The following is a 17,806-nucleotide window of genomic DNA, read 5'->3' as shown; positions in this document are numbered from 1 at the left end:
GCCCCTGGCCCTTCTCAGTCCCCACCTGAAGGCCGTTAGGTACTCCACGTCTCCGATGGGGGGGTCCACACCTCCCGTCCATGCCACGTTCACATTGTACCCCATGCCCGGCCCTCCGCCAACCTGGCAGCGTGGTGGGGGAGGGGTTACTCTCACTGCCTGGGGATCCCAGACATTGCCCCCGCCCTCAGCCCTGACTCCAGCCCTTCCTCCACTCACCGCTGCTCTGCAAGGAGGGGCAGTTGGCCTGGGTGATCCTCCCACTAGGAGCCCAGACTCCCCGGGGAACCAGCACCACCGCAGCCCTCCAGGGCTCCCTGCCAGGTCCCGTTCTGCTACCTCCCCAAGGGGCCCCACATTTGAGCCCCGGAACCATACCTCTTCAGGAGCCCCCGAGCCTGGAAAGAAGTTCCCGTTGTCATAGCGATGCAGGGAGATGTAGAGCACAGAGGGGTCATTGTAAAACGCTTGCTGGGTGCCATTGCCATGGTGAATGTCCTAGTGGGGAGGGGTGGAAGCATCAGAAAAAAATCCCAGGCTCTGGCCCAAAGGTCAAAATTCCACTTGCCCCCCACCTCCACCCTATGGTGAACTCTGGGGGTGCAGCCCTCACTAGCTACAGGGCATCGTGTTCTGTTCACAACAGTCTCATCCCACGCTTCTTTCCCCGGGGTCTGTGGGCCACGACGTGGCACAGCGCAGCGGAGCTACAAAGCCACAGGATAAATATGGTGGATCTCCCTGCAGAGCCCATTCTCCTCAACGGTGTGGAGCGAGACATTAAAGCTAGTGAGGAATTGAAAGCAGATACATTCTGAAGAACCCAACGTTTACACGACTTTCTAAGCCAAAGCTGGGCTTCAAAGAGATTTCATCTTGGCAGAGGGCTGCTCCTGGGTACTTCCCAGTCACAGGGAGCGGTGGGTGCCTTTCCCAGTGCCATGAGAGGCAGGGTTTGAGAAGCGGTGCCCAGCAGCAAGAGCGCAAGTGTCAGGGCCAAAAGGCCTGACCTGAAGCCCAGTGCCAATACCCCAAACTATGTGACTTTGATTGGCTATGTCGCCCAATAGCTCAGTGTCTCCGTTTACAGACGTGCACATCCTAACTTGTACTACTCGAGGCAGCCATGAGCTGTACTGTGTGTCCGGGCACAGTCAGCCCCCCATCAAGAGCGGCTCTAGGGGGGACGCCTGGGTGGCCCAGTTGGTTATCCATCTGCCTTCGACTCAGGTATGATCCCAGGGTCCTGGGATCGAACCCCACGTCAGGCTCCCTGCTCAGCGGGAGCCTGCTTCTCCCTCTCCTCCCTTCTTGTGCTCTCACTCGCTATCTCTGTCACTATCTGTCTCTCTCAAATAAATTTTAAAAATCTTAAAAAAAAAAAAAGAGTGGCTCTAGGGCACGTGGGTGGTGCAGTCGGGTAAGCATCCAAACTCTTGGTTTCGGCTCAGGTCATGATCTCAGGGTCGTGATATAGAGCCCTGCAGCCCTGCATCGAGCTCTGTGCTCCGCACAGAATCTGCTTGGATTTCTCTCTCCCTCTCCCTTTGCCCCTCCCCCTGACCATGGGGCGGGGGGGGGGGGGGGGGGGGGTGTGTGCACCTGTGTGCACACTCTCTAAAATAAATAAATACATCTTTAAAAAAAATGCGTGACTGGCAATGGTGGTTAAGAGTCTATACTGTTCAAGATAGAAAAATCTCGGTTGCTTGAGGCTACAAGGTGGGGGCCAAGATGGACCAGGGCTAAAACCACTTTCAAGTCTCTCTTGGTGAGGAGGGAGCCCCGTGGGGATGGGATGGCTGGGCTAACGCTCCAGTAGGAAGAGATGTGATAAGGTATCAGGCCCAGCAGTGGTGCGGGCACCTGAGGAAGAGGGGGCAGTGTTGGGGTGGGACCTTCCTGAGGGCTGACCCTGGCCCCACCAGCCCACCGCCTACCCAGTCCACGATGAGAACCTTGCCCACGTTCAGCTTCTGCTGCAGGAGTTTGGTTGTGATGGCTACAGAGTTGAAGAAGCAGAATCCCCTGGTGGGTGGGGTGGGGGAGAAAAGGGTTGGGGAGGTCAGCTTTGGCCGATGTCTGCTCCAGGAGCAAAAGAGACACGTCAGCTCCGCTGAGAGGGAGAAGGGAAGGGAGGAGGGCCTGGGTCTAGTGCAGGGCTGGGCTGGCACTCACATGGCTGTGGACTCCTCCGCATGGTGTCCCGGCGGCCGGATGATGGCAAATCCGTTCTGAAGAGATGCAGACAGAGTGCCAGAGACGATGGACAGACAGGCAAGGTGGTCACAAAGGGAGTGGACACAGAAAGACGGAAACAGAAGCCAGGCAGGGAAGAGAACACATAGATCAGAAATATATATCCCACACACTAGGAACACGGCCGCATGCCATGTGGGCCAGCAGACACCACCTCTGACCTCGAGACACCCATGAGAGCATCAGACACCGGGGCCTCTTTCCCAGTCCCTCTTGACCCCTCACCTCCCTAGCTGGCCCAGGAGCTAGCACCTCCTCCCCCCTCTGGCCAAGGCTGCCCTGTCCTCCACCCACCCCTGGGGATGCAGGGTCAAGCCAAGTGAGGCCTCGGGCACACGCTCACCTTGAGCTCTCCTGAGGCCACCTTAAAAGCCAGCTCCACCAGGCAGCCCACTGCCATGCGCACGGCACTGGAGGAGTGCATCTCATTCCACACAGTGTCACTGTCCACCTGCGGGGGCAGGAGAGCAGGCTTCAGGGTGCCCCCTGCAGGGGGAGGGCAAGAATGGGGGTGGGCACCTGGACAGTGGGCCAGCAGCCATGGTGGGCAGGAAAGGAAGGGCAAGAGCTGGGACAGCCATCCACCCATCCCTACTGGCAGGTGCCCTACTCACCCCAATGCCCCCACAAGGCAGCATGGCATACATCTTCTGGCTGATGGGGCCTGCAAGGAAGAGGGACAGAGCTACTCGGGAAGCTGCCTCCACCGCAGGGCTACAGGGTGGGGCCTGCAGAGGGCGGTGAGCTCCATCACAGAAAAAGGCGGCCAGACCCAAGCATAGGATAGGCCTCTGCAGCCCACACCAGTTGGAAGAGGTCTGTGCCCTATTCAGGAGCAGGGACACCTTACTTCTGGGGGCAGATGGCAGGAAGAAAGGGGCACAATCAGGGAGAAGAGCAGAGCCCTCCCCCATCACTAAGCCTGACCTGCCACCTTCTACTCGCCTGCAATGCACCCCACCCAAGTGGTAGTCTACGTGAACAGCGCCCCCTGGAGACGGGCAGTGCAGCAAGGGGATGACCTGTGCCCACAGGGACCCACCTGCCTACCCTGACAGTTCCCTATCCTAGCAGGGCAGTGCACACGGCCCAGCCCACTCCTGCCAGCTCACCGAGCAGCTTCTTGCTGTCTAGCTTCTGTCGGTTGAGGGGGCTGGTCCCATAGAGCAGAGTGTGGTATTCGGAGTGCACTGTCTGGATCTCGTCCAACGTGGCTTTGCGACCCCGGATCCGCTGTGTGGGGAGAGCAGAGGAGGCCAGTGAGGGGATGCACCGAAGGCCCAGCTCTCCCTGCTGCCCACGCCCTCTCTCTGCCCCATAGTCTGGGACACACGGAGCCACTTCCTGGCCTTAGGAGAATCCAAAGGTTTTTGTGAAAGTACGTCCTGGCCCCCAGGCACCCTGGTCCAGGACCACCACCGTTCAGCAAAACGGGCTGCAAGGGATAGAACGGAGAGGGGGCTGCGGAGACTGACCCTGAGGTCGGGGGTTGAAAGAAGGATGAAGAAAACACAGAGAGAGGCTTCGTGGATGGGGAGACACAAAGGCTTTTCCTGGGTCTGAGCTGAGGGACGGAAGGAGGAGGGGCCCCCTTACCTCACACTTGCTCAGCAGGCCTGTCTCCTGCAGCCGGGACCAGATACTCTGGATGCGGCCGGCGTGCTCGGGGTGCACGTGTGTGTTCCCACACGTGCACTGGTGCTTCAGCATGAACGTGTCGTACACCACACCTGCACCGGAGACACACCTGTCAGCCTAGCCGGCCATGCCATCCTCCGCAGAGCTCCCTGGGCTCTCCGCAGCCAGCCCTGGCCCCGGTACCTCCTCAGGCCCCCTCCCCCAGCCACCTTCCCACACACCTGCCCCTCTTCTCTCCGCCTGCGGTCCCTGTCTTCCATTACTGTGGGTCAAAGCCTCCCTGCTCCTCAAGCCTCACCCGGGCTGCCCGACACCCCCGCTGGTTTTGATTTTTGCCCACCATGCTCTCAACACTGCAACCCCTTCGGGGCACATCCTCCTTTTCCCCCTCCTATCACAGCCCCTGTGTGCTGCCCCCCAAAACCCTTATACCCCACTGGTGAGGTAGGACCATCCCCAGGCGCCTGTGCCCCCCTCAGAGCCCAGCACAGGGCAGCTTCATGTGGAAAAGCTTTCAGGAATGGACTCAGGCCTCACTTTTGACCTCACAGAGAGGAGGACAGGAAGCTAGAAGGGCAGGGACCAACTGAGACAGTGGGTTCTCTTCACCCAGGGCCCCTGGGGCTTGTGTGATGATGGTGCAAAAATCACGTGGTCCCTCGGCGGGTTGCACGAGGCTAGACACCACGCATGGACTCCTGGCACGTGGTGGAAGGCCCACTGGCAGTGGTGGGGCTCACCTGTGGTGAAGAGGTGCTTGGCGGGCTGGTCTGGAGGGCTTTTCATGCCCCCAGGGGCAGCAGGTGAGGACTGGGTGCGGCCCAGGGCCTGGTGGGGCACAGTGGCCAGGCTGAGGGGTGCCTGGTACACCTGAAGTGGCTGCAGCTGCTGGGCATCGGAGAACACCTGGGCAGGAGGAGATCAGGCAGGAGTGTGCGTGAGATGAAAGTGAGGACAAGTGTCCTGGGGCCTCCAAGGGGGCCCCTATTCCAGCCCTTCTCTTCCAGACCTCCTCCTTTCCCCATCTCCTCCCACCAGGGACAGGAGGCACTCCAGCCTTCCCCATCTCCACCTCCCAGGAGATGGGGGGGGGGGAGTGATGAGTCAGCCAGAGTAGCACTGAGGTAAGAGGCTGGGAGGGACGGGGGCGTGGGAGGGGGCAGGATGAGTCAGGCCGGGAGGGCTCGGCGGTGTCCGCAATGAATGGAGTGCTGCTAGGTGCAGGGCCGACTGTAGTAACAGCGGGGGCGTGTGTACACACGCGCGCACGCGTGCACAGACCGACCGGCCCAACGCAGGCGGAAACGCAGACACACAGCCCTCGTGCATGCGTGCGCGCACGCGCACACACACACACAGACACACACACAGGCAGCAGCCCGGCGGGGGGCAGTCACAGCAGCAGCTGCAGGGAGGGGCTGGCGGACTGGGGCACAGGCGGCGCCCCCTTCCACCTCCCCTTGTCTCTTTCCTACTCTGCTCCTGTGCAGCCCCCCGCCCCCCGCCCCGGGGCCATGCAGAGTGGGGAGAGAGAAAGGCAAAGACAGAAAGGGGTGCAGGGGACAGAGGGGCGGTGATCAAGGCCTGGGGTGGAGGGGGCACCTTTTTGTAACCAGCACTGGACTCGTCCAAGTCGGGCCCCTCCTCAGTGCCACTCTCGCCCTCCTCATCCTTGACCTGGATGCAGTCCTCCTCCTCCTCTTCCTCCTCCTCCTCCTCCTCTTCCTCCTCCTCCTCCTCCAGGTCTTCCTGCGTGCTCTCACTCTCCGTGGAGCCTTCTCGGGGGATGGTCAGGGCTCCCTCCCCAAGCAAGGCCTCCTGCTGCTCAGTCAGCTCCTCCTCTGTCTCCTCAGGGTGGGTGGGGGGCTGCCGTGACAGCTCCCCAGTCTTGGTGAGGATCTGGGAGCAGAGCAAGGGGCACATCAGCTGGGAGGGGGCACAGCCACGCAGCCTGTGGCCCAGGAGGGTCTGTCCTTCCCTGGCCTCCCCCTGGCAGCTGGCCAGCCCGTACAGAGCTTCTCTAGGAGGCAAGGTGATGTGTCGGAGCAAAAGCAGCCTGGGGGGGGGGCTCCCTTGCTGCCAGCCTGGTGCCCCGCTCTGCCCGGCCCCCAGCACCGCCCTGGCCCTTGGCTGCTCCCAGCTCACCTTGCCCAGCTGCAGCTGCTGTTGCTTCTGCTTCTCCAGGAACTGCTGGTGCTGCTGCTGCATGACGAGCTGCTGCAGGGCCTGGGGGCTCTGGGGCAGCGGGGAGGACTGAGTGCGGCTCAGGGGCCGGTGCCGCGGGAGCTTGCCCACTGTCCGCATGCTGGTGGCCACACGTTCACCTGTCACCAGCGGGGACTGCCCATGGAGTGGCACTGTGTGGTGGGAGGAGGGGAGTAACCATCCCTGTCAGAGCGCTGGGTATCCCCATCTACCCGGGGACTCTCCTCCTCCTAGAATGCCACCACCTACATAATCAGGAAAAACCCTAGAGGGGCCAGGGGCACCCGGCTCCCAAACTTGAGCCCCATTCTTCCTCCTCCCTACAATGGAGCAGTCCTGTAGCTCAGGGTCACTGCCTCCAGCAAGCCTTCCTGGATTCACCACTCTCTCCCTTTGATTCCCTTACGATTGCACATGTAGTCTTAGGCCCTCAGTGTAGATAAACAATGACTAGTTTTCCCCAATTGCAACAAAACCTCCCTGATCACAGACAGGAATGCCATAGGGTGCGGAAGCCTGGGGGCCGGCATCCCGTGTCTTTTAAGCAGAGCCTTTTCGGACGCCACCAGCTGCTTAAGGTCTGACTGTCCAAAGCTAAGCTGTCCAGTTCAGATGCCAGCCACTTGTGACTACTGAGCACTTGAAATGCGGCCTGTCTAAACTGCGATGGGGGCGCCTGGGTGGCTCAGTCAGTTGAGCGTCTGTCTGATTCTTGATTTGGGTTCAAGTCAGGATCTCGGGGTCATGAGATCAAGCCCCACGTTGGGCTCCGTGCTCAGCACAGAGTCTGCTTGTCCCTCTCCCTCTCCCACTTGCATTCTCTCTCTCTCTAAAATAAATAAATAAGGACACCTGGGTGGCTCAGTCAGTTAAGCGTCTGCCTTTGGCTCAGGTCATGATCCCAGGGTCCTGGGATCGAGTCCCCCAACAGGCTCCCTGCTCAGCGGGGAGTCTGATCTCCCTCTGCTTCTACTGCTCCCCCTGCTTGTGCGCGCTTGCTCGCTCTCTCTCACATAAATAAATAAAATCTTTTTAAAACATGACAATATTCCAGATCAACTGAGTTAAATATATGTTATTAAAGTTAATTTCACCAGTTTCTTGTCACTTTTTTTTTTTAAAGATTTTAAGTAATCTCTACACCCAACATGGGGCTCGAACTCACAACCCCGAGCAAGATCAACAGTCGTGTGCTCTACCAACGGAGCCAGCCAGGTGCCCCATTTTACACTGTTTAAAGTGGCTCCAGAAAACTTTAAGTTACAAATGCGGCTCATGTCGTAGGTCTACTGGACGGCACGGCTCAGGAACGTGAGCGCGTCATGGCAGCAGACGTCGTAGAGAACAGCGTCTGGTAGGTACGCAATCGTGTCTGCAGGACATGGAAGAAGTCAAGGATGCCTGGAGGGGGGCTGCGACAGAGCTGGAGAGTGTCCCTGGCTACTCTCTGATGGTGGCCTTGCGGCCTCGGAAGAGGGGCCCGACGCCCACCCCCCTGCACGGCTGCCCGCCCGCTCACCAGCGATGAGGGCGCTCTGCTGCCGAGCCTGCTCCAGCAGCAGCACGTGCTGCAACAGGGAGGCGTGCCCGTGGGGGCTGGTGTCGCCCTCCAGCGCCACGCCCAGCAGGCAGCCGGGGATGGAGGATGTGCTCATGAACTTGCCCGTCAGTGCGCCACCCTGCCGCAGGGACTGGAGGGCCTGCCTCTCGGCCTCCTGCTGCGTTGACAGCTTCGGGGAGGCCTGGGGTGGAGAAGGGAGACGGAGATGAGGGAGGGGCTTATACTGTCCCCCAGTCCTGCCAACTTTGGAGCCGCATCCCTCCCCTGCCCTCTGCCCACCCCCCAGCTCTGAGGAAGACCATCTGATCTCCCTCAGGGCTTCGTGAAGCGTCTAGGAACACAGACCTCAACACCAGAGGGATTAGGAGGTGTGTGCCCCATACTTACGGTGAGGTGTGAGTTGGTGACAGTGACTGTGGCCTGCAGCCCTAGGGAGATGTTGGGCAGAGAGGGAGACGTGTAGAGGCTGAACTGGTTGGGGGAGCTGTCCAGAGGGAGGGCCCGGTGCTGGGGGAGCATCTAGGGAGCAGTTGGGAGAGACAGGCATGAGAGCAGGCAAAGGGGGGCCACCTGGGGCCGAGGGCTCTGAATGGTGCCTCGCTCCCCACTCCCCACACCCAGCCCCACCTGGGCGGTGCTGAGAGATCACGGTCCTTCAGAGGCCCATGGGACAAAGCCCACTTAAAGACAATGGGTCCCTCTAGCCTGTCCACATGGGCAGGGAGGTCCCTGCTGGATACTCTCAGCAAGACAGACAGGAAGGAGCTGCCTTCCTTCTTCCAAGGGAAACGGAGCAGCGTGGCCCGCCCGCCCAGCCCTCGGCAGGCCTGTACCTCGGTCGGGATGTTGGGGACTGAGCCAGTAAAGCCATTCTCAGCAATGGTGCTGTGGGAGCTGTTGGGAGAGCTGGGGCCGGAGCCTGGCGCGCTGTTACACACGGACGACACTATGGGAGAACTGGCTGTCACCTGGGCATGCTCAGAGCCACTCCCCACTCCCAGGACCTCAGAAAAGGAACGGGGAGGAGCCCTTACCCCCAGGCCCGGCACCAGTGATCTCAACCGCTCTCTTCTTAAAGGTGCTAATGACTGTCCCATCCTTGCGACGCAGGAGGGGACTACTTCTCCGCTCAGCCACCTTCTGCTTTAGCCTCGAACGCACTTTCAAGTTGGGTTCAGAGGCTGGGGAGAAGGTAGCCAGGGCTCAGATACATCCACACGAACAGGCACACACACACCCGTAGCCTGGCCCCTCCACATTCCCACCCCTACCTCCAAGGAGCCATATTCTGGAAAGCCAGGTTGGGCACCACACACCTGTTTTGCGGAGGGGGAAGTCATCGCGGCTGTCATAGGGCCCAAGCAAAGGCAGTTTGTAGGAGGGAGGCGTCCCAGGGGGGCCACTCTGGGGAGGGGAACTCTGGTCCAAAGAAGCATGGTGGGCTCCCCTGGGGGGTGTGGGGTGGGGATGGAAACAGACCTAGGTTATTACCCAGCCAACGGGACCTGCCACCTAGCAATCACACTTAGGAAATGCCCACTGCATCAAGGGACAGGAAATGGGTCCTGGGGAGGGAAGCACGGACAGAAGCCAGGGGTGGGAGTTTCACCCCCTAAGAGAGGCTGCGGCGCCTGTCTCTGGGTTCCGGCCAGGAGCCCCCTGCCATCCTGCAGCCAGGCAAGTCCCCGAGCGAGCAGCTCTGTGACCCATGGCTGCCGAGGGCCATTACCAGCATTTGGGATGCTGCGGGAGGGAATGGTTGAGGCCGCCTGGCGTGGGCTCCTTTGACTTCGACAGAAGGAATTCCTGGAGCCGCAGCTTCACCTCAGTGCTGGCGATGGCACCTGCGGGACAGGGCACGGCTGACGTGGGCGCCCGGGCCGGGACCCCACGGCCGGGGGGCAGGGGCAGGAGGCCCCAGGTCTCACTCTCTTTGCTCTTCTCCTTGTTTCGCAGGATGAGCAGCTGCTGCTCCAGCCGCTGCTTCTCCAGCTCTTCCTGCCGCTGCTGCTCCCGCTGCCGCTGCTGCTCCAGCTCCTGCTGCCTCTTGGCCGCCAGCATCTCCTGCTGCTGCTGCAGGGGCGCGGGGTGGGGGGGAGAGGGGGGACACGGGGTGAGCCAGGTCCGGGCGGGGGTCGGAGGTCTGGGCGGCCCCCCCGCGCCCCCCTCGCTCACCTTGAGGTGCTTCTGCAGCTGGACCTCATGCTGCCGTGTCAGGTGGTCGTGCTGTTTCTGGAACTCAGCGAACAGGAGCTGCTTCTGCAGCTGCTGCTGCTGCTTGAGCGCCAGGAGCTCCTGCTGCAGCTGCTGCTCCCTCAGTGCGGGGTCCACGGGGCCCGCCAGAGCCCCCCGCAGCTCCGCGGGGCCGGGGCTGCCTCCTCCCCCACCCCCCATGGAGCTGGGCATGGCTCCGGGCAGCACCGGCTTCACCTCCACTGCAAGGACAAGAGACAGGCGTCAGGGAGCCCGAGGCCAGCACCACTACACCCTGGCGGCCATGCTGGGGGCCCCGGAAGCTAGCAGGCAGGACCAGCAGACCCAAGAGAATAGTTCGGGAGGGGGCAGTCAAATCCCTCTGCTCCACGGAACCTTGTGCTGTCTTACTTGAGGTCAGAGCCATGAACTTCAATAAGAAAACATGCATAAGCTGGGGCACCCGGGTGGCTCAGTCAGTTAAGCGTCCGCCTCCTGGTTTTGGCTCAAGTCATGATCTCAGGATTCTGAGATCGAGCCCCACATCGGGCTCTGCACTCAGTGGGCAGTCTGCTTGTCCCTCTCTCCCTCTCCCCCTCCCCCACTTCAAGCTCCCTCCCTCTCTCTCTAAAATAAATAAATAAACCTTTGAAACCAAAGGAAAGAAAAAGTATGCATACGCCTGAAGCGCAGTCTCTAGAAGACCCTGAGTGCTCAACACCTGATATTGTCATTGCTCGTTACCACCACTGGGCATTTCACAGGAATCACTTTACTGACGAGGAAACTGAGCTTTAGAAAGGTTTAAGTGTGTGACCAAAGACATACGGCCAGGTGATCAATGAGCCAAATGTGAATCCAGACCCCACGCTTCTAACCCTTGTCCTTCCCATGCCTCTTCCCCACCTCTCAACATCACACGTTCCCTGCTGAGAAGCCAATGCTAGAAAGAAACTCAAGCTGAGCCTGGTTCTAGAACGGAGGGGGCTGGCAGCCAGGGCCCTTAGTAAACCCAAGAGAGACCTGTGGGGACCCTCTGGACACCTCTCCCCTTTTCTCTGCCCCACACCCAGCTGGGGCAGATGGGGCCGAAAGGAGTGGCTGTGAGAATGGGGGGCGGGGCAGGAGGCCTCAGGGAAAGGGGGTGCAGGGCTGCACCAAACCAGGGACAGGAGGGGGCTGGGAGTCAGACTCTGCTTCCTTTGCTGGATTATCTCCTTTCAACAGTTTTATTGTAATTACCCTGAAAATGCCGCTATATATAGAGTGAGCCAAACAGCAGCTGTGCCTGGGGGGAGGGGGAACGAGAGAATGGGCGGGCGGGTGCAGGGAGGAGGTGGGAGGAGGAGACAGGAAAGGGAATCAGACAGGAAGAAGGGTAACGGCATGGGGGGGGGCAGAGGCTGGAGCTCAGACAGAGATCTCAGAACTCCAGTCTCAGGGAGAACCGGCTGGGAGGGGAAAAGGAGCAGAGCAGCCTGCTGGGTCCCAAGACCTTGGGTCCAGGCCCCCACGTGGACAATGGGCTCAGGGGCCCCAGGGAGAGGAAAATGTTCCAATAGGCTTATGGGAAGCATGGGTCTCGACCTCTTGATCCCTGTACACTGTCCTCTGGTCACTGAATGTCACTCCCCACCACTGCCCGGTTGTTGCCAGGGTAACTGGGCAAACACCACACCAGCAGGGAGCCCCAAGCCCAGCCCACACTCCACAGAGCCTCCCGACTCCAGCAGGAAGGGGAAGGCAAGCTACCCACTGCCTGGGAAGGAGGAAGTGAGAGAGGCAGGGCTGACCCACCTTGTTTCTTTTCCATTTCTTTCTCCAAAGAAAGCCCTCACTTTTCTCACTCCAGCCCAGGGAGGCCACAGGGAGCTGGGAAGACCTTCCTGTGGCAAGGCAGCCCACTCCAGCCTGGGCCTGGAGAAGGAAGGACCCCAACATCCCGGTGGCTACCAGTGTCTCTGGCCCTCGTGAGCAGAGCTCTCTGCCCAGGCCCCCATCCATCATCGACCGTCACTGGGAGTGGAGAGGGAGCTGGGAGGGGGCGAAGGGCTGAGCTAAGAGGCTTCCACACCCTGTGCAGTCAACGGGCCTGGATCTCTCCGGGGGGACCCACACTGAATGAGTGTCACCCAGGCAGGGGCCAGGCCTGCTGAAGGCTAAGGCCCTGCTACGACCCTCATGCCCGAATACAGCCTCTGGGACCCACTGGGGGTGGGGGTGGGAAGGTAAAGCCTGAGCAGAATAGCTCGGTCCCCCCCAGCCCCTTCTCCGCCCAGCACTGCTAGGCACATTCCTCTGTGGTTTGCCCGCCAGCCACACTGACGACTCTGCGGCCACGAGGCCAGAGCCACATCTGCAGGAGTGGCCAGATGTGGCCAGGAGGGTGGGGCTACATATACAGACACACACACACTCACTCACTTTCCCTCCCAGCCCATGTCCTCCCCCGGCACCAGGAGGAAGGGCCCTGCAAAGGGCTTTCCTGGAGGTGGCCTACCCCATCCAGGGTGCAAAGCAGGGTGACAGCAAGGAGCCAGCAGCCAACCTCAGGTCTCCCCAGCCCTGGAAATGCTCAGCAAAGCCCCAGGCTGGCTGGAGAGTTATCTATTCCTCGGCAAGTCTGGCTTGGCCCGTGGCACTCGGACCGCTCAGCCAAGAGGAGGACAGGCTTCAACCTGCTGCTCCCGGCAGTGCTGGGGCTACAGGAGCCGGATGCCTGCCAGCCTGCCCGCCCAGGGAAGGGCAGGGGTCCAAGTGCTCCTGGCTCCCAGCAGATAACCCTGCTTGGGATGGAACTGCCGCCAGCAGCACTGGCTTCCCTTGTAGGAGACCTGCAGAGAGGGCACAGGCTGGGGCGAAGGGAATCTCCCACTAGGGCTCCCACACAGCCACCACCGCGGCACAGAGGCTAGGCCCCGGCTGCAGTGGGAGCCACAGCCCCATTGGTATGCAGGTGGCAGGGCAGCCAGTGGGCTCCGCCACACAGCCTTGTTCCCATGCAAGCGGGAAGCACAGCCGAGGAGACAATGCTAATCTGCAGGCTCCGTGGGGGCCTGGACAGAATGTGGCAGCCCAGGGGTCTGCCAGGTCACAACCTGGCTCTAGGATGGAAGGGGTGATGGCGGAGCAGCTGGAGCCAGGGAAAGGGTGTGGGGGAGGCACAGAGCCTCCTGAATGAAGGCTGCGGGACACAAAACCTACAGCCTGGCTAGCCTCACCCCCCCCCAAAGGATCTGTGCCCTCTGCCAGCTTGGCGTGGGCAGAGCAGGTGGCAACGGCTACCATTAGCACCATGCACCTGGAAGTAGAAATGCGTGTGTCAAGCTAGGAGGAGGCTCTCGACCGCCTCCTGGTGGACCAAGAAAGTGGGAGGACCTCTGAAAAAGGAAGAGAGTAGGCTGAGGGGCACTGCTCCATAAGAGGCAAGGCCGGGAACTCCGGCTAGCAAAGAGCCCCCTGAAAGGCCAGCAGAGGGGTCAGGTAGGAGGGCAAGGCCCTGAGCCCCCCATGCCTCCCTCTGACAGAGCGCTGTAGAGAATCGAGAGGAAGTCAGATGGCCACGATCGTCACCTCCTAGAGAGAGAAGCTGCAAGGGTCCAGGTCTACCCTGCTCCAGACTCTACTCCTGAGGACCTCTGTCCCTTCCTCCTGGGAGTGGTGGCCTTACGAAACAGTGGCAATATCATCCTGTCCTCCAGCCTTCTGCAAGACTGACTCACACGGCCTCCGTGGAGAAGCCCCAGCTGAGGTAGTTGAGTAGGCAGGACTGTATTTCTGGAGTGGCCTCACGCATACCAGGCTCTGGCTCACGAGGGGCTGTCCTGCCCAGCCTCGGAGGCCCACCTGGGCAGTGCCAAAACCTTAGTGAGGACGCTTGGGCCTCCCACCTCTCCGTGAACCCCATCAGCCCCGTGGGGGCTCCCACTGCAGATTCTTTGGGGAGAGATAGGCTGGCTCCTCAGGCGGAGACAAGGCAGGTGCTGACAGGACAACCTCTGGGACGACCACCAGCACAGCCTGAGACTAAAAAGAGTGTCCAGACAAAGGGACGCAGCCCCCAAGGACGCAGGAGCTCTGGGACACAAGGAGCAGGTTTTAGCAGCACCTTCGGGAACAAGGGTTCAAAATAAAAAACAAATCCGGCTGCCCGAGGGCAAGGCCAAGCCTTCCCCCTGCTCTGAACATACTGTAAGCCGGCTCCAGGCCCTTGAGTGGAGAAATCACCAGTTCCAGAATCGCCGTGCCCCAAACCCTGGCAGCAGGGAAATGGTACCTTTCCTTCCCCCTGGGGAAGCCCGAGATGGAAGGGGCTAGCACAGTGTGTAGACCCGCCCAACAGACCAAAAAAGCTTAACGCTTGGCTCTTTATTTTATTTTACTTTATTTTCATGATTTATTTGACAGAGAGAGAGAGCACAAGTAGGGGGAGCAGCAGGCAGGGAAGAGGGAGAAGCAGACTCCCTTCTGACCAGGGAGCCCGATGCAGGACTGGATCCCAGAATCCCACAATCATGACCTGAGCCGAAGGCAGACGCTTAATGACTGAGCCCCCCAGGCGACGCTTGGCTCTTTAAAGACCCCGCTCCCAGGCTAGGGGAGAAGGAAGGGACCCAGGGTATGCAGAGTGTGAGACAGGGGTGCACTGAGCTGTTTGCAGTGTCTACACAGGACAAAAAATAAGGCCTCTGCAGATACGCCCTGGGTCGAAGGAACTACCCTACTGAAAGAAGGGACAGGGTGAAAAAGGCCTTCGAGATCACATGCCTCGGCCCCCCCTCTGCACAGACGTGGAAACCAAACCTCGCAGGCCCAGCAGCTCACCAGCAGGGACTCACACCCTCCAAACACGAGCTAAGTAGCCTGGTTCCACCGCAGGGCACCCCAGGCCCTCTGCACCGGACAGCAATGTGCTGGCAGCCCGCCCAGGAGGGCAGCGCCTTCCACTAGCACCCGAGCCCCGAGGAGCTCCCTCAGCAGGCTGGGCGGGCAGCAGCTTCCTTAAATGTCTAACGACCTCATTCTGTCCCTCTGGAGAGTGGGGAAAGGCGCTTGTCCCTTTGTTGGCCTGGAGGGATTTTGGAAGGAGGCAGCGAGCAGCATTTCACACTCCTCCCTGTGACGCCGATGACCCCTCCCCACCAAGGATGGTTTCCCATGATCTATTTCCGGGCTCTTACGTGACTGGGGAGGCCAATGCAGGCTCAACAGGCTCTACCACAATTCAGACAGTATTTCCCCATGTGCAGGCTGGCGAGGACTCCCACCTAGCAAGGTTCACAGCTCCTCACGTAATGCAAGCGGACACACATCACGTAATGGTTAAGAGCCACGGCTCTGGAGGAAAAAGAACGCCAGGGTTCGAGTCAGGCTGCGCCACTTCCTAGCGCAAGGCACTGAGCACCCCTCTGTGCGCCATGCGGGCATCTGTGAAATGGGAGTAAGGCTAGTACCTTCCTCCCAGGGCTCTCAGGCTCAGGAGCAGACTCACAGGGGAGCTTGGCACTGGGCCCAAGAAGATCTCAGGGGTGGCTGGTCAGGGCTACTACTAATGGCTCCTGATATTTGTGTGTGTCCTGGACCCCACTGGCAGTCTAGTGAAGACTCTGGACCGCTTCTCAAAATGTTTCTAAAGTGCGTGAAATAAAATACTTAGAACTCGGGGCACCTGGGTGGCTCAGTTGGTTGGGCATCTGCCTTCGGCTCGGGTCTTGATCCCAGGGTCCTGGGATGGAGAGCCCCACATGGGCTCCCTGCTCAGCGGGGAGCCTGCTTCTCCCTCTGACTCTGCCCCTCCCCCATTTGTATGCCCGCCCTCTCTCCCTCTCTCTCTCAAATAAATAAAATCTTTAAAAAAAAAAAATACTTAGGGCGCCGGGGTGGCTCGGTCAGTTAAGCATCTGCCTTTGACTCAGGTCATGATCTTAGATCCTGGGATCAAGTCCCGTGTAGGGCTCCCTGCTCAGTGGGGAGTCTGCTTCCTCTCTCTCTGCCCCTGCCCCTGCTCTCTCTCGCTCACTCTCTCTCAAATAAATAAATCTTTAAAAAAAAAAATACTTAGAACTACGCCAAGCTCAGACCTCTGCCAGAAGGAGGCCTTAGCTCTCTGGTTTCAGACCGCTCCGAGGTCACTCTGTGGTCCTGTCCCGATCAAAGCCCGGCCCGTGCATGGGCCCCACGCAGCACACACTGGAGTGGCCGGCAGCTAGATCCCAGCATGCGAGAAGAATCTCTGGGAACAGCCTCCTCCCAACCACAGCACATCCAGGCTGTCTCTCCTGCCTCGCTACCTCCAAGAAGGGCTGCTCTGTCCTCTGCGGCTCAGCCCACGGCCGTGGCGTCCCTCCGGTCCCTCAGAAGCATTACTTAGCACAGATGCGCACAAGTTTCTCTCCCTGCTCTCGGGGCCGCAACCGCAAGCAGTCAGAAAGTCTTTTCTGGTCTCCAGCCTCACTGTGACAGCTCTCTGCCCAGTGCCACCCCACATCTTCCCAGGCCCCTCTTTTTGAAAGGTAGAAGCAATGTGCAATTGACCTCAGAGGCTCTTAGAACGTCCGTGCAGGAAGGGCCTGCAGATCAGCAACTCAACTTCCCAAACTGACAGAGGCCGGGGAGGCCACAGATGAAAGAGATTTGTCCCACGGCATCTAGAAAGGAGGCAGAGGGGCTATGGCTTACTCAGGGTCTTCTGACTCTCTGCCTCCCACTAAAAAACACCAGCAGAAACCCTGAGGGCTGCTCCTGCGTTTAATGAGAGATGGAGTGAGGAGCCGAACTCTGCATGAGGGACTCAGGGGTCTAGACAGCACATCCAGTCGGCCCCAGGGCACCAGAGCCCAGGAGCGCAGGAGAGAAGGGGGCTGAGTGGTTAGAACCCCCAGAAACCTCAAGGCAGACCATGCCTCTGCAGGACCTTAAGCCTCAGGGGTGCGGAGGCCTGGCAGAAGGCACGAAGTGTCTTGCTGGGGAAGACAGGGTTATGCACTGATCTCAGGCTGCTATCTGCAGGAGAAACAGACTCACTTCTTCCAGCCTGGCCATTTCCAGGAAACACTGGAGCACCAAGCTAGAGGCAGCTAAAAGGCACACTCCTCGTTCAAAGCCTGCAGCTGTTGCCGGGACTGTTCACTCCACACCTGGGGTGGCCAGCCGGGGCCCCAGGGTAGGGGCTCTGCTTCCATTCCCCAAGGTCAACCCAGCCCTGAGCATCCAGCAGGGTGCCCTGCCCACCTGCCCACCTGGCCACTTGCCATAATCCCCCACCCCAGCTGGGGTTTAGACACCTGCTGCCCAGCGTCTCAAGACATCCTCCCTTCGCAGACCACCAGGCTGCTGGGGACTGGGTTTGCCTCTGACTGGGGTGACAGCCTTCCTCCCTCTGCAGTCCACCCTGCTCCAAGGAATCCCAGAGCCTGCCCAGGCATTCCAGGGCTGCTGGTGACGTCCATTGGCAGGCTGCGAGGCCCCATGACCCCATCCACACGACTTCTGTCCACACAGCCCTTATTCCAAGCACATCAGAGTCACCAGACATGTGTCCAAAATGCTGGTTCCTGGGCTGCCCTACAGAAGCCGAACGCTTCAAAGGGGCCAAGGCTTGGAGCTCTGCACTTTCATACGTTCCCTTAGTAATTCTGATACAACTGAAAGTTTGAGAACTATTTTCTCATAGTGTCCCCAGGCTGGCTGCACTCATTTCTGCCTCCAGCCTGACAGCTGTTACAGCTGTGTGTGTGGACACAGTTAATCTGATTTCCTGTCTGGCAGCTGTGCAGCAGGGAAGGGACAGCTGAGGGTCTCAAAAACAAGAAGAGGGGATGAAGTAGGAGGGGATGGGGGCAGGGGAGGCCGTCTGAATGGGATGGAGTGTTCAACTTCGTGCCTGTGCCCCCTTCTCCCCTAAATTCCCTGCAGGGAGGGAGAGAGCGGACCAAGTGGTTCCCACTATTC

At 59.8% G+C, this 17,806-nt stretch overlaps 1 protein-coding gene across 3 annotated transcripts in view; it reads right to left on the bottom strand.

Moving 5' to 3' along the window:
• HDAC5 (histone deacetylase 5) overlaps positions 1–17,806 on the bottom strand; it is a 35,777-nt gene that overhangs the window by 1,767 nt on the left and 16,204 nt on the right. For 2 of the 3 annotated variants that reach the window (XM_040640540.1, XM_040640541.1), the window contains exons 4-22: positions 9,839–10,098; positions 9,592–9,736; positions 9,393–9,507; positions 8,980–9,110; positions 8,698–8,844; positions 8,497–8,609; positions 8,051–8,182; positions 7,622–7,844; positions 6,043–6,254; positions 5,500–5,796; positions 4,638–4,803; positions 3,856–3,989; positions 3,372–3,492; positions 2,874–2,923; positions 2,603–2,710; positions 2,179–2,234; positions 1,941–2,028; positions 379–498; positions 26–123 (exon numbers count right to left, since the gene is read on the bottom strand). In XM_040640540.1, coding sequence (XP_040496474.1) covers positions 26–123; positions 379–498; positions 1,941–2,028; positions 2,179–2,234; positions 2,603–2,710; positions 2,874–2,923; positions 3,372–3,492; positions 3,856–3,989; positions 4,638–4,803; positions 5,500–5,796; positions 6,043–6,254; positions 7,622–7,844; positions 8,051–8,182; positions 8,497–8,609; positions 8,698–8,844; positions 8,980–9,110; positions 9,393–9,507; positions 9,592–9,736; positions 9,839–10,098 — 2,716 coding nt within the window. Of the gene's footprint in view, positions 1–25; positions 124–378; positions 499–1,940; positions 2,029–2,178; positions 2,235–2,602; positions 2,711–2,873; positions 2,924–3,371; positions 3,493–3,855; positions 3,990–4,637; positions 4,804–5,499; positions 5,797–6,042; positions 6,255–7,621; positions 7,845–8,050; positions 8,183–8,496; positions 8,610–8,697; positions 8,845–8,979; positions 9,111–9,392; positions 9,508–9,591; positions 9,737–9,838; positions 10,099–11,653; positions 11,685–17,806 lie in introns of those variants that run through there. The other variant, XM_040640542.1, reaches the window with a different exon arrangement.

The sequence above is a fragment of the Ursus maritimus genome, unplaced genomic scaffold, assembly GCF_017311325.1.
Source record: "Ursus maritimus isolate PB19 unplaced genomic scaffold, ASM1731132v1 scaffold_24, whole genome shotgun sequence".
Lineage (NCBI taxonomy): Eukaryota > Metazoa > Chordata > Mammalia > Carnivora > Ursidae > Ursus > Ursus maritimus.
Note: the sequence above shows the minus strand (reverse complement) of the source record. Positions and strands in the feature narration are given on the sequence as shown.